Genomic DNA, 16,796 nt, shown 5'->3' on the forward strand with positions numbered 1-16,796 from the left:
GAAGGAACTGAAGAGACATCATAAAGAAAGCACAGACTGTTTGATATACTGTGTGTGAAACAGGAATCTGATTATTAGATTTACTTCTTTGTCCCTGGCTCATTCCTCCTTTATGGTTTCTGTGAAGAGAAACCTAGCACAGTCTTAGTTAGCCTAGGGGGAGCAAACAATTGAAGAAATCTTATTGAAGAAAATATCACCAAGAAACAGATAAAAAGAAACAGTGTGTGTTTTAGCCAGAATTGAAATACAGACCTGGAAATATGTTAGGAAGAAAAAAGTAAGATTATTAGAAATTAACATCTAAAACTTATTTTAAAATAAGATACAGAATGCTTGATTATTTGCATTCTAGATATTCAAAACCTAAAAGGATGAATGACTGCTATTTTATTGAATGTATTCTAACTGGTTATACTAAATAATTTATTTGTCAAACAAGAGGAGACTTTACTACAGCTCACTGAATCAAATTAGAAATCTCATTTAAATTCCATCTACATTTTGGCAATGAAAGCTCTAAAATCATATACATGTACACATTAAATGCAGCCTATTTTTGTCAAATCATGTGGAACATAATCAGATATTGAAAAGAGTCAATCATAAATTTTGTTTCTGAAAATCTTTATGATATTCATTATATCACTTGGAATTTTAGTGTTTTGTTAATGATTTCTCCTAAAACAGGATTGGGAATGATTTTCTGTCCTTTAGAGATACAATAACACCATTGTCATTTATGTGCATTCAGTCACTGATACTTTTTCATTCATTTAACACATATTTTTTGAGCACCAATATGTGTCAGTAACTATTCCAAGTGCCAGAGATACTGAATGGATACATAAGCACCTGCCTGCAGAGGAAGGTGTAAATGCTATAGAAGGTGGAAGTAACTGCCTGTGCCTGGATAAAATAGGCAGAGGCTTCATGAGATGGCTTTTGATCAAGGTTTTAAAAAGAAACCAAGCAAGATTGCAGGCCCTTAAGCAGTCATTGCTGCTTGGAGCACAGGATTCATGAGAAAAGGAGCAAAGTGAGAGAGATATTGCCAGGAAGGTATCCCAGACACAGATTCTGAAGTACTCGGGGATTTTTACTTTATCCTCTAAATCCAGACTTCTCAGGTAGAGCTCTATACCCTGGGGATGTATGTAAGGCTTAGTGAACATCACAAAAGTATTTGAAGCTTCATCTTGGACTGTCAAGTTTCCCTACAGATTTGTGTGCATTGGGGTATTGAATGAATAATGTTAAGAGGGATAAAACATGGTGTAAAATTCAAGATTTATATAACTTTAAAATCAAAGAGTCAAATTGGAAAAAATAAAACAAATATATGTCTTATTTGTAGATATCTTGTCAAACCCTCCTGATGTTTGAAATCATAAATTCCCTCTTTTCATCAGTTAAAACTGTTTAATAGATGAGCTTCAACATACGGATGAGGGGTGGGGAATCAGTTAAAGTCTGAAATTATAGGGTATTTCATGACAGTTTTCTTTTAGAAATATAAGTTGGTAGCAGTAATCATTCAGTTTGATTAGAAGAAGCTGGGGCCAGACTACTCAGAGATATATTTAGGGATCAGGACCCTAGGGAGGAGGTGCTGATCTAATTCACTTAATGTGGAGAGGAGAGACATGTCTCTTAGGCTTCAGCAGAGAGTGAGAAGAGAATCATATTAAGAATACAAATTGATGCTTTATTATGTCCTTCCACTCTTTGGGAACTCCACGGCTGTAGGAATCTTCATCAAGTGTCCTATCCATCACAGGACTTTAGCCTTGGGGTTGCCCTCAGGTTGACTGAAGTTTAGACAGTGTCTTCTTTCTGTCTCTCCCCTTCTCACCCTTATCCTTGACAAAGTGAGAGAGTGGCATGGACATATATACACTACCAGACATAGAATAGATAGCTAGTGGGAAGCAGTCACATAGCACAGGGAGATCAGCTCGGTGCTCTGTGACTACCTAGAGGGGTGGGATAGGGAGGGTGGGTGGGAGGGAGACGCAAGAGGGAAGAGATATGGGAACGTGTATATGTGTAACTGATTCACTTTGTTATAAAGCAGAAACTAACACACCATTATAAAGCAATTATACTACAATAAAGATGTTAAAAAAAAAGAATTCAACAGGTCTAAACACAGACATCCCTCTCCTCCCTTTTCTTGAAGCATTTAGTTCAGAAAAACTTGTAATTTCTTCCCCTGCCCCTTTGAAGACATCTTTTTAAAGGCCTCTTAAAGATTCTACAGCTCAGGGCTGTCTCTCTCAAGGATCTGAGTGCCACCCTCTTGTAACGCAATCACTTGGGAAGATAGCGTCCTGCTTCCTGGCCTCTGTGGGTTGGCAGGAGCCCAAATTTGGCAAATATCTGGATCTAAGTTGTAAAACTGCCTTGCATCTTGAAGACTGAGAAAGTTTACTTTCTTTGGGGTAAGGCCAATTAGCAAACACATATAGCCTACGATCACAGGCCTGAGTTTTAAAAGCTCTCTCATCCTTTGTCACAGTGGAGTCAAGCTCTCCCCTATTACCATAACCTTAAATAAGGTCTGTCTTGCTTGTTTAACTTTAGTGAAATTTTGCTTTGACAATCAGCTTCTCAACTTCTAGAAATTTATGTCACCCTGGCCTGAATACTTGTAAAAAAGCAATTGTTTGCTGAAGTATGTAGTTTTTATCTTGTAGTGAAAGCAACATACCACTGGCCCCGATATTTATTACTCAGTATAATCTAAAACTTATTTCCTTATCAAAAATTAGACTGGAGGAAAACAATTGCCTGTAAGGAAGATCTGAATATACCTGTGACCAGTGGTTAAGAATCAGCCTGCCAAGGCAGGGGACACGGGTCCAGGAAGATCCCACATTCCGTGGAACAACTAAGCCCATGCACCACAACTACAGAGCCTGTGCTCTAGAGCCTGTGAGCCACAACTACTGAGCCCACATGCCACAACTACTGAAGCCCATGTGCCTAGAGCCCATGCTCCACAACAAGAGAAGCTACAACAATGAGAAGCCCGTGCACTGCAACAAAGAGTAGCCCCTGCTCACTGAAACTAGAGAAAGCCCACACACAGCAATGAAGACCCAATGTAGCCAAAAATAAATAAATTAACTAACTAATAAATAAATAAATAAATATACTTGTGCCTCAGATATCCCATAATCCATTTCTAAATGTAGTTAAGAAGAAAAATGTACTAAATTTCTACAGAATTGTTTACTGGTTTGAACTTTAATGGGCATAAAAATAGATCATATTGATGGAAACTTTAAAAAATAGCTATGAAACTCATCCTGTGACATCTGCAAGAATGTCTTGGAAATGCCCTCCCTAAGAGGACCATCTAGTGACCTTTCTGTCTGGCCTTAGTATCAATTGTTCTTTCTCTTGAGTCAATAATGTATTGTTATGTAATGAACACTGCAATGCTGTTCCTCTATACTGCCTGCTACAAATTTAGGATGAAGTTAGTGAACCAACTAAAATCTTTAAGATATGGCATTTTTAGCCATATTTTCAAATTATTGTTATAAACCCACTATATTTTTTTCTCTACTCTTCAACTTTAAGACTAATTTCCTGTATTCTATGTCACTTGTTCTCAAATCTTCCCCAGGACAGGCCTGACTGGTATGCACAGATGAGTGGATGGATAACGAAATAGATTAATAGTTCCTTTGCTGTGATGATAGGAAACCAGGAATGGTTTGCTTTAGAACTCCTGCCCCATCTTTTTGGGGTGATTCTTGATAAGGCTCCTTCATTGAGATTTTAGGGACCCAAAATCCTTGGCAGAAGGCACTACAACAGACAGCATTTTGACAGGGAAATCCAGAACAGGAGATAAGGGGAGAATCACATGTTATTTGGTAATCAAATGAGTTATTTTATGAGCATGAATAACCAGAAATATATGAGGTGATTATATGAAATAAGAGATCACATTAAAACGAATGCAGTATAAAGAACAAATACATCTGACAGCAGATTGCTTGAATTTAAATTACAGCTCATCACTGACCAGGTGAGGGGCATAAGCAAGTTATATAACCTCTATTCACACAAATCCCTTATTTCCACTTATTTAAGTGGAAATAAGAACAGTACCTGCCTAGTAAGGTTATTATGGGGATTACAGAAGTGAGTGGATATAAGGATAGTAAATACTGGGTGATTCTGATCCAGCTGGTCTGACCTGGAGATAGATAGATAAACCACCCAACAAAATAGGTGATAGAGAAGTTCAAGCTTTTTTCCTGAAAATCCCTTGTATCTAAAGTAATAGAAAGAGAGATGCACAGAAACTCAATAAAATGTTTTTCACAGTTAAAGAAAACAATCTATCTTTTTTTTCCATAAATTGGAAATCTTGCTCTGTTTTGGCATATAAGCTATTGTAGTTATAACTGAGTGGAATAGAAATGCCACCTTTAGGCTCTCAAACAGTTCAGTTACTTTTTTTTTTTTTTTTTTTACTTTGCAAGAAATTGATAAAGATATTTCATAATCCATCAGCTATTAACTTTTCTTAAAGGAGTTCTTTACATTTATTTCTCTTACTAAATCCACATTCCTGTTATATGATTCTTTATTTTTATAGAAAACAACTATTATCTTATTCAAATATCTTATTCAGTTAGAGACACTGATTATAAATTAACTAAAATATAGTGAAATGTGTTTATTCTAGTTAACTATAAAATCTGCTTTGTATAATTTAATAATTCATGAATCATGGGTAAATGTGTCACAGAAAGCTTTAATATATAGCAAAATAGAAAAATGAGATTTAAAGGTAACTTTAACTTTGCTTTTTTATTATAAAATTGAGAACCTTGAATCCTAGATTACCTAATGATAGTCATAGAACTAGGCATTTTTATGAACTTCTCACTAATCTTGTATACTCATCCCTTTAAATTCAAGTATCTTATAAGGGATGAGATATTTTCACAAAATGTTATTGAAACTGTTACAGTATTTAAAAACAAACAAAAAATCAAATTGAGCAATGAACATGGTAAATGAAATCAAAAGAACTTCCAATAAAAAAGCAACAGATTCTCAGAACAGTTCTTACCTTCAAGGCTGAAATGCAGACAAACAAATTTAAATAGTTTCTTACTTTGTTTTTTCTGTTAGTGCCTTAATTTGCTCATACAAAATTTTATTTTTCTTTTTGAGTTTTGTGATTTAATTACAAAATTTATTGGTTCTCCATTGTTTTTATGAATCTTATTCTCATTAATTCCCTGATCCACCTTTCCTCTTTTTAGCTCGTATATTGATCATTCAAATAATACCTTTAAGCTTCTATTTCTTAATCAAATTTAGAAAACATATCCTGACTTTTATTAAATTTAAGGATATACTGCCCTTACTCTTCACTTTCCCAGTTAACCCTTTTCACCTTCAAAATTTTGTGTTTACATTGTCATTATTTGAATACATTAATGTAAGTATAATTAAACCATTTGTGCTTGTCTGAAAAAAGTTGAAAACAAGTAACCAACATTTACTGTATTATGAATATGCAAATACTCTTCACTGAAGAAGTGACACTTGAATTATATTTCTTTTCTGAAGTTTCCTATGTTGCAACCCAAATCCATTTGAAGGACAATATTTCTACCTTCGAGATCACATAGTTTTTTTGTTTTGTTTTGTTTTGTTTTTACACTGAATCAATTGTTCAAACCAAGTCAAAGTTTTGTTTATTCATACCATGACCTTCTTTGTACATTTTAAAATGTCTGCTCAAATTTCTCACTGACTTCTTCCTTTGTATATAAAAAATAAATTAATTTATTAGTAAGTTTTACAAATTTAGTACAGCTTCACATCCACTTTATATGTGGAATGAAACCACAAAACTATCCTTGAAAAAATAATTTCTTCAGCACTCAATGATTTCATGTTCTAATTTAGACAATGGTATTTCCCAGCCATTATCATGTGATATCTTGTCACTGAATTCCCAAATTAGTTTCATATAGTATTGCTCTTTTTTTCCTTATTGCCCTGATTTATCAGTAGTACATCTTAAAGTAACTTCCTGAGAATGTTTGAGGGAAGGATGTTTTTATTATTTTCATTACTCCAAGTTTTTTTTTTTTTTTCTCCAGAAACATTTAAAATTTTCTTTCTATCCCTGCTGTTCTGAAATTTTGTGGTAATGAAATGACAAGACTAGATCTTTTATTGCTCCCAAACAACAACTCACATCTCATAAACTGTAGCATATTTCTTCCATCAACTAGCTGACGTTTCTTTTATCCCTGTACTTCCTTTGAATGATGTCATACTTGAATTGGTTTTATATAAGACTTATTTTTCTCTCAGATTTTCCTTTACTACAGTTTTGTAATATAGTTTTTAGAGACTCACTCTATTTCCCTACTCTTATGATACATTTTATTTTCACAATAATACTGTCAATACTTATGAGCCTTTAAGTTTTTTGATTATTTCCTTTGTGTATATTCTTATTCTCATTTTGTGGATGTAATATTTGTCCATATTTCCCTGAGGAAAATAAGCATAACTTAAAAAAATATTCTCTATTGTCCATTGAATTTCTCCAGGAATGTAATGGAGTTGTTGACCTGTTTCTAGGACTCAACCATGAAGAGCCTCCTCAGCTTTGTCCATGTTTCATCATTACCTTACTTATATTAGCTTTCATCAATGTAAAATTCATGAAATAGCCATTCCATGTGAGACAACTTCCCTTAATCAATCTCTTTCCTCTTGAAGATTATTTTATTTTTTTTAATTCCTTACTTTACAGAACTTTCCAGAGGGTAGAAAAGTAAGTGTTTAGGTTAATTGTGCAATATGGAGCCATTAGTCAGAATATGTAATTAAATACCTTTAGATATGAAAATCAGAATTTTTTGTACTTATAAAGAAAATAGTAAACTATTATGCAATGACTATAGGTAAAAATGATGTACATATATATGCATATGAATGGGAAAACTTTCAACAAAATTTCATGAAACTTGTTATAAAATATATAACACTCAGTATGTAATATATAAATATAAAAAATTAAAATTTTGAATTTTAAATTGTCATCCAGATATTGGAATACATAGAAAAATACACAGTATTTTCCTCATTATACTGGGATTATATAGTTCTGTTGTCTTTAATAAAATAGACAAATGAAATTAACAACTTTTTCTAAAATCTACACTTGTTAAATTCCCTGTTTCAATTATTATTTTATTTTAATGACATTAATAACATAAACATGTTCATAATATGATGGCTTTATTTTCCTCATGTATTTTTAAATAAGACATGCTCCTGGCACTTTGCTAAAGGCTATATTGCAAAACATGACAATAACTTTGAATAAAATTGCATTAAATAGATTTGTATATAAATACACTCCCTCTGCAAATAAAATTTACTGGTATGTGTTGTGATTACCAATATACATTCATTTCCTAAGTATCAGGCATGGAATAAATAATCTAAAATTATTCCTAAATTTTGCACCTGAGGAGAATTTAGTTAACTATTATTGAATATATGAATTATTATAGTACTGATAATACATTTTAATTGGAGAAGAATTTAGTTCTTTGAGGTGTTTATGAGAAAACAATATGACTAAGTTTGACACAAATACTAGGAATTAAATCAAAAGCCAGGACCAGAACTATGGTTGTAGGAAATATGTTTACAGGAGTGTAAGAAAAGCCCTGAATGCAGAGGACACAGGAGGAAATCAGGATGAATGGTTAATGCTTGGGAAAATCCAAGAGGCTAGGTGGGGAAGAGAGAAAGAGAAAGAGAAAAATAAGTTAATGAAGATAGAAATGGGTGCCTAGAAATATGATTAAAACCCAACTTCATGTTATGCAACAAAAACCAATGATTTGGAAACAAAGTTAAATTTTATGGGATTATTTAGTGTTTCAGTGGGTGCTAGTGGATTCTGACTATGATATGCAATTTTTATTGATCTACCTTCAAATTCACTGATTATTTATTCTGCCCCATAACATCTGCTATTAAGCCCAATTAGAAAACTTTTCTCTTCAGTTATTTCAATTTTCAAGTATAGAATTTCCCTTTATTTATTTTATAGCTTTTATTTCCCTTTTGGAATCCCATATTTATTGTTTCATTGTCATTCTATTTTAATTTAATTATTTAAATGTAGTTTCTTATAATACTTTTAACATATTGATATTTATAGCAGCTATTTTGGAAATTTTGTGTGATTTAGTTAATATCTAGAACCAGATTTGAAAAACTGACATGAACAAGGGAAGCCAGATAGCAGACAAGGACACACTGTCTACTATCACAGCATCCATGGGAGAGATGCCCTGACACTGAGGAACACAGATGCTGAGGCCCTTGAAAACTGGGTGATTGTCCTGATGCTGCCACCTGAAGAAAAAATGAATTATCCTTCCTCATTTTCATCCATCACCAGAGTCCTTTCAAATCTCATGGTGGGTCCATGATACTAGCCAGTTTATGTTGCATACTCACATTTAGGGGTATCTGAGACTGGGAAAGAAAATATCTTGCATTTTCACCTTCTATATTGAGAGGTGGTCTCGAACTTTATCAAAGAGTCATTGAGTAGATAATTCTCCAGGTACAAGAGAGTTCAGATGATGAGTACCACAAGTAAACAGAAGACAAATCTCACTACAAGTGGGGTTTATTCCAGGAATGCAAGGATTCTTCAAAATATGCAAATCAATAAACATGATACACCATATCAGCAAACTGCAGTAGAAAAACCATATGATCATCTCAATAGATACAGAGAAAGCTTTTGACAAAATTCAACATCCATTTATGATAAAAACCCTGCAGAAAGTAGGCATACAGGGAACTTTCCTCAACATTATAAAGGCCATATATGACAAACCCACAGCCAACATCATCCTCAATGGTGAAAAACTGAAACCATTTCCACTAAGATCAGGAACAAGACAAGGTTGCCCACTCTCACCACTCTTATTCAACATAGTCTTGGAAGTTCTAGCCACAGCAATCAGAGAAGAAAAAGAAATAAAAGGAATCCAAATCAGAAAAGAAGAAGTAAAGCTGTCACTGTCTGCAGATGACATGATACTATACATAGAGAATCCTAAAGATGCTACTAGAAAACTACTAGAGCTAAGCAATGAATTTAGTAAAGTAGCAGGATACAAAATTAATGCACAGAAATCTCAGGTATTCTTATACACTAATGATGAAAAATCTGAGAGTGAAATTAAGAAAACACTCCCATTTACCATTGCAATAAAAAGAATAAAATATCTAGGAATAAACCTACCTAAGGAGATAAAAGACCTGTATGCAGAAAATTATAAGACACTGATGAAAGAAATTAAAGATGATACCAATAGATGGAGAGATATACTATGTTCTTGGCTTGGAAGAATCAACATTGTGAAAATGACTCTATTACCTAAAGCAATCTACAGATTCAATTCAATCCCTATCAAACTACCAATGGCATTTTTTACAGAACTAGAACAAAAAATTTCACAATTTGTATGGAAACACAAAAGACCCCAAATAGCCAAAGAAATCTTGAGAACGAAAAATGGAGCTGGAGGAATCAGGCTCCCTGACTTCAGACTATACTACAAAGCTACAGTATTCAAGATATTATGGTACTGGCACAAAAACAGACATATAGATCAATGGAACAGGATAGAAATCCCAGAGGTAAACCCACACACATATGCTTACCTTATCCTTGATAAAGGAGGCAAGAATATACAGTGGAGAAAAAACAGCCTCTTCAATAAGTGGTGCTGGAAAAACTTGACAGGTACATGTAACAGTATGAAATTAGAACCCTCCTTAACACCATACACAAAAATAAACTCAAAATGGGTTAAAGACCTAAAATTAAGGCCAGACACCATCAAATTCTTCGAGGAAAACATAGGCAGAACACTCTATGACATAAATCACAGGAAGAAAAAAAACAATCACAGCAAGATCCTTTTTGACCCACCTCCTACAGAAATGGAAATAAAAACAAAATTAAACAAATGGGACCTAATGAAGCTTAAAAGCTTTTACACAGCAAAAGATACCATAAACAAGATTTTCATCTGACAACCCTCAGAATGGGAGAAAATATTTGCTAATGAAGCAACTGACAAAGGATTAATATCCAAAATTTACAAACAACTCATGTAGTTCAATAACAAAAAACAAACAACCCAATCCAAAAATGGGCAGAAGACCTAAACTGACATTTCTCCAAAGAAGACATACAGATTGCCAACAAACACATGAAATAATGCTCAACATCATTAATCATTAGAGAAATGCAAATCAAAACTACAATGAGATATCATCTCACACTGGTCAGAATGGCCATCATCAAAAAATCTAGAAACAATAAATGCTGGAGAGGTTGTGGAGAAAAGAGAACACTCTTGAACTGTTGGTGAGAATGTAAATTGATACAGCCACTATGGAGATCAGTATGGAGGTTCCTCAAAAAACTACAAGTAGAACTACCATACGACCCTGCAATCCCACTACTGAGCATATACCCTGAGAAAACCATAATTCAAAAAGAGTCATGTACCAAAATGTTCATTACAGCTGTATTTACAATATCCAGGAGATGGAAGCAACTTAAGTGTCCATCATTGGATGAATGGATAAAGAAGATATGGTACATATATACAATGGAATATTACTCAGCCATAAAAAGAAATGAAATTGAGTTATTTGTAGTGAGGTGGATGGACCTAGAGTCTGTCATACAGTGCAGTAAGTCAGAAAGATAAAAACAAATACTGTATGCTAACACATATATATGGAATCTAAGAACAAAAAAATGTCATGAAGAGACTAGGGATAGGATGGGAATAAAACACAGACCTACTAGAGCATGGATTTGAAGATATCGGGATGCAGAAGGGTAAGTTGTGATGAAGTGACACAGTGTCATGGACATATGTACCCTACCAAACATAGGGTGGATAGCTAGTGGGAAGCAGCTGCATAGCACAGGGAGATCAGCTAGGTGGTTTGTGACCACCTAGAGAGGTGGGATAGGAAGAGTGGGAGGGAGGGAGATGCACTGGTGAGATGCACTGTGATACTGGGCAAATGGGAGCACTTGTGTTGATCTTCACACACCTTTTCCTGCCTGTGTCAGAATGGATTTCAGGGTGGGCACACCTACTAAGCAAAATTATGATAATCAGATGTCAATTTGAGGTGAAATTAATTCCTTAATTTTAGAAGATACAATTCATCTCATACACATGAATATTAATTTTTTCCAGGAGAACATTTGAACATATAATACCTGCTTGGATTATCTTACTACATCTTCACATCATCATAGAAATATAAATTATTAGCTGTAAGTCCATTACACTTATGTTTAAAACTTGTAATATTTTTTACACCACACCCATTCTGTTACCATAGTAACATGGTAACTCTTACAGGAGTCCTTATCAATACAGTATATCACTTATTTTGATGAACTATGATGTGTTAAAATATTTATGTAGTTGTGTGTGTGTGTGTGTGTGTTTTATTATTAGAGGAAACTCTAATAATAGACAGACTTTTACTTTCCAAGATTGGAAAAAGTAGCAGAACTCAATACTTTCCTTATATGCAAGCACATACCATCTAACTGCCATCATTACAAGTTAAAATGTTGCTCAATATCCAACTCCCATGAACTGTTTCTAATTCTACTCCTATGAGAATGACTGAAAAATAAAAGTACCGCATAACTTCTAGGCAATGAGAAAGTCATATTTGTTTTGAAAATCGTGAATCCAACTGTTTTTTTTTTCCTATTAAACCTGAGAGACTGATTTTATGTAGTTAACTTTCTTAAGAATAATAATATTCAGGAAATATGTGGCCATTTATATAAACTTAATGTACTATTTATCATGAACAAAAACTTGAGAAGATTTAAAATTACATGACAGATAGCAAGGTCTTCTGGAGAGATGAATTTTGGTATATCCTTGACTACAAAGAACAAATCCAAGTTTTTAAATGTGCCATTATTTTTTCACAAAGTTGATCCATAAGGCAAATTAACAAATAAATATTTTTAAGGTATAAACAAAGTTTTCATTTATTATTCATTTTAATTTCATGTTAATTATTAATCAATGGATTTAAATTCATTTTAATGTTAGTGTTCACCTTTTCTTCACTTTAACTTGATGTTCTAATGTCATATTGTCACTTAATATTTTATTTTGTCAGTGAAAATAGTAATGCAAATAGAGTTTCTATTTAATTACGCATGCTCTTTCTTGTTTTGATATATGTTACATTAATTTTTCTCCAGCCCAGATTCACTTCACCATATTAGAGAAATAAATTTAATAATATTAGGAAGATTTCCACTCATCTAATTTATAAGTACAATGTGTTATGTGTCAATGTCATTTTTTTTCTATTTTTGTTAAATATTGGCAAAAAATTAGTTGTCAGAAGTCAGTAATCAATTCACTGTCAGTTTAGGCTACATTTTTTAACTCTGCAAACTGACAAACAATGCAAGTGATATAATATGAAATGTCAGTTTTAGCAACACAAGTTCTAGGTGGGGAACTAATGGGAAATCTGCACTGCAGAATAGTTAAAAGGAAATATTAAGACTATATAGTGACTGGACATTTCTGTTTTCCTTTCTTTCCATATAGTCCTGCTTTATAAAATTAATAGAAAGAAATGTGATTCAACACCTTTCCTCCAGAGCACTACATCTACAGAATTCATGGATAAATTCAAATGCATCTGTCCCACTGGTTTTATTGGTAAGTACCATTTGACAACTGTGCCTTTATAAAGAGCATTTCACCCTGGGGGACATATGTCAGGATGTTATTAATTCACTAGTATTTCCTTTTTGTTCCTCTTTAAATTTCCTTTAACTTAACATTTGATTTGCATTCCAATAACCTGCAACATCTATTCTTCCTCTAGACTCCAAATCGGAAGATAAATTAGTTCACATCTAAGCAGTCTTTATCCACCAACTCAGAGATTAGTCTGCATTTAGTAATTCCAAGAGAAGTTGTTGCAGTCTGTAGTAAGGTGAGCCCTAACACCAATATATGTGACATTCTTATCTGATGAATTTCATCTCAAACATCATCACCTTTAGGGTTAAAATGCTTGAGCAAATTTAAGAATTACAGCCTGGCACCTGTTTGACTTATTGAAACTTAAAATCTGTTAACTTGTTTTCAAAGGTACAAGATATGAAATAGATAGATGTAGATGAGTGTGCTTCACATCCTTGCAAGAATGGAGCCACCTGCATTGACCATGCTGGTAATCATTCCTGCCAATGCGTGGCTCCATTTAAAGGTAATGACCACCGAGAGAGAAGAAAAAACAACCATAATTAACTTTAAAGAGCATTTCTGTCTCTTGTCTGATCTCATTTCAGTCTCCCAACAACATTATGGGTCCTTCATTTCCTTAAAGTAAGCTTCTAAAGTGACCAACCAGTTATCCCTTAGGCAGAAACAAGAATGAAATGAGCTTTGTTTATACACCCACTAAAACAGTCAAGTTTCATAGTTTTCTATTAGAAAGACCACCTTACAAGCAAATGGTAGAGTAAAAGGCAAGGAAGAAAATAAACAGGCTATAATGTTATATATGAAATATTGTTCCTATTCAATTTCTCATGAAATTGTCAAGGTTTTCTTTGTCTTCCTTTCTAAGGTAACCATTTATCTAATTTTTGAATATAGCTATATTGTGCTTAATGTAGAGTAAGCCATTAACTGATACTTTTAATTTGGTTTCAACTTTGATGATACTTTTTAGCTTCCGCTAAGGAATTATATTTTTTTTTTCAAAAACTAAAATGTATGGTTTGCCCTGTAAAATATATGTTTTGATAAATTGTTGTGCAATTTCTAGTATACAGAAAGTCAATCACTAGATACTTCCTTGAACTTTAGTATATTTTTCTATGCCATGGAATTTAAAAACTGTGTCATTCAGGGTTCTCCAGAGAAACAGAACCAATGGGAGTTATATCTATATATCTATAACTATATACTTACACAGACAGACATGATCATGACAGCTTTCATCCTTCATTACTGTGTGGGCCAGTTCCACATAATGAATCTCCATGATAAGGTATAGTGCCATGATCTGCTGTCTGTCTGCGAGCTGAGACCCAGGAAAGTGGTGGTGAAATTCCAGTCTAATTTGAAGCCCTGGGGATCAGGGGAGCCAGTGGTGTGAATCCCAGTCCAAGGACAGGAGAAAACCAATGTCCCAGTTCAAGCAGGCAGGCAGAAAAGGAACACATTTTCCCTTCCTTCATTTTTTGTTCTACTCAGACCCTCAGCAGATTGAATAATGCTCACTCAGTAGATGGGAGGATCATCTACTTTACTGGGTCCACTGATTCAAATGCTAATCTCATCAGGGAGCATCCTCACAGACACACCAGAAAAAACATTTAATCTGGGCAGCCTATGGCCTAGTCAAGTTAACACATACAATTAACCACCATGCTGCTCAACTTAATATAATCAACTGAGGTATTCTTATATGTTGTATCTAATTTTCTTAGAGAGTATCTTCTATAATTATGAATCAAAAATATTATTGCTTGACTAAGTTCAAATATTTAGCATATATTTAAATTCACTGAATTACAGTGTTTTATCTGTTAAATGGAGATTTAAAATATTTACCTCGTTGATTTGAATGTGAATTAAATGAGATAAATCATATAAATACCACATTGCTTGCTGGAAATTAACATTCTTCAAGTGTTTAATTGTAATTTAAAATAATTTTCTAACATATATATGTAAAATCCATAGAGTAGGTAATATTTTATAACGTTTGGGTAGTAGAATTCAATACATATTTATTTATACATCTTTAAAGACACATAGAGAATAGTCTAAACAATCCCAATCAATAAAAAACTTAGATTTTATTTTAAAAATAGCAAAGTTTTCCCAGTGCTTAAATATTTGTTTCTTATACCATTCTCAGTGAAAGGAACCAGATCTCCTTAGAAATCTAGCTGATTTGAGGACTAAGACACAGAATGTACAAATGGGCGTGGGGAATTTTATAAAACCAGAAAGCAATGAAGTACTCAGAAAACAAAACCATGAGAGTATCTCAAAGGAACACAGGAGCCAACTGAAGATACTCTTAATGACCAGAATCATTTGAGCAGCAAAATACAGGAGTATAGGTTTATTATCCAAAATAAAAAATAAATACTTATGAGTCCACACTGATAAAAGTAAATGATAGAATATATAAGTGAATAAATAGGAATAATAGACACATCTTCGATACAGAATTATTCCAAATAACTTAGGCAGATACTTTGCACTCAAGGAGGTTGAACATAACTTCCCACCCCTTAAGTTTGTGCTGTAACTAGTGACTACCTTCCAAAGAGTACAGTATGGAAATGGGGTGTAGGGACAGAGTTACTTTTCAGAGCAGAAATCTGACAAAAACTGCCTAAGCCAAGTGAACAAAGTTAATATCAACAGTGATAAGTCATGTTAATAGCAAAACTTTCAATATGAGGTAATGAGAATGTCACTTTATCTTTATAATCTTCAACTTGAAATCATATTGCCCCAGTCTAACCATGAGAAAACCATCAGACAAGTCCCAATTGAGGGACACTCTACAAAATTCCTGGTTAGTATTCCTCACAACTGTTAAAGTCTCAAAAACAAGGAAAGTCTGAGGAACTCTCGGGTGACATGATGACTGAAAGTAGTGAGGTATTCTGGATTGGATCCTGGAAAGGAAAATGGTATTAGGTCAAAACTAAGGAAATCCAAATAAAATATGGATTTTAATTTAAAATTATGTATCAATGTCAGTTTATTAGTTGTGAAAATAACATAATAGCACAAGATGTTTATAGTAGTGGAAACTGGTTGCAGTGTCCAGTTTCTCTTCACTATCTTTGTGACGTTTAAGTAAATCTAAAACTATTCTATTATAAAATAAAGAAGTTTAATTAAGAAACAAATGATTGCAAATAAGTGATTTCTAATTCAAAATAATTTACACTTGAAGAAAACAGAAAATATGTAAAATATAGTCATTTTAGGTAATCCTAAATGGTTTAACATTTTATATACACAATTTTATTTTGATTAATAACTGTGACTATTATAGAAATGACTACAGTCATACCTTGTTTTATTGCTCTTCACAAATATTGCATTTTTCCCAAAATGAAGGTTTTTGTCATCCCTGTGTAAGCAAGTCTATTAGCACCATTTTTCTAACAACATGTGCTCACTTTGTGACTCTGTGTCACAATTTGGTAATTCTGGAAATATTTCAAGCTTTCCATTATTATTATATTTGTTATGATGAGCTGTGATTAGTGATCTTTGATGTTACTATTATCATTGTTTTGGGGTTCCAAGAATTGCACAAATATAATGTGAACTTAATCAGTAAATATTGTGTGCATTCTGACTATTCCACTGACTAGCCATTCCCTAGTTTCTCTACCTCTCCTCAGGTCTCCCTATAACCTGAGACAAAACAATACTGAAATTAGGCCAATTAATAACCTCTAAGTGTTCAAGTGAAAGGAAGAGTCATGTGTCTCTTCCTTTAAATCAAAAGCTAGAAATAATTAACCTTAGTGAGGAAGGAATGTTGAAAACTGAGAAAGGCTGAAAGCTAGGCCTCTTACACCAAAAATCCAAGTTGTGGATGCAAAGGAAAAGTTCTTGAAGGAA

The 16,796-nt window shown here is 33.4% G+C and overlaps 1 protein-coding gene across 1 annotated transcript in view; it reads left to right on the forward strand.

Annotated features, from left to right (window-relative positions):
• The window catches only part of EYS (eyes shut homolog), a 1,724,957-nt gene that overhangs the window by 389,775 nt on the left and 1,318,386 nt on the right, over window positions 1–16,796 (forward strand). Inside the window, exon 10 of the mRNA XM_059083021.1 lies at window positions 13,293–13,392. Coding sequence (XP_058939004.1) covers window positions 13,293–13,392 — 100 coding nt within the window. The remainder of the gene's footprint in view (window positions 1–13,292; window positions 13,393–16,796) is intronic.

The sequence above is a fragment of the Kogia breviceps genome, chromosome 13 (genome assembly GCF_026419965.1).
Source record: "Kogia breviceps isolate mKogBre1 chromosome 13, mKogBre1 haplotype 1, whole genome shotgun sequence".
Classification (NCBI taxonomy): domain Eukaryota; kingdom Metazoa; phylum Chordata; class Mammalia; order Artiodactyla; family Physeteridae; genus Kogia; species Kogia breviceps.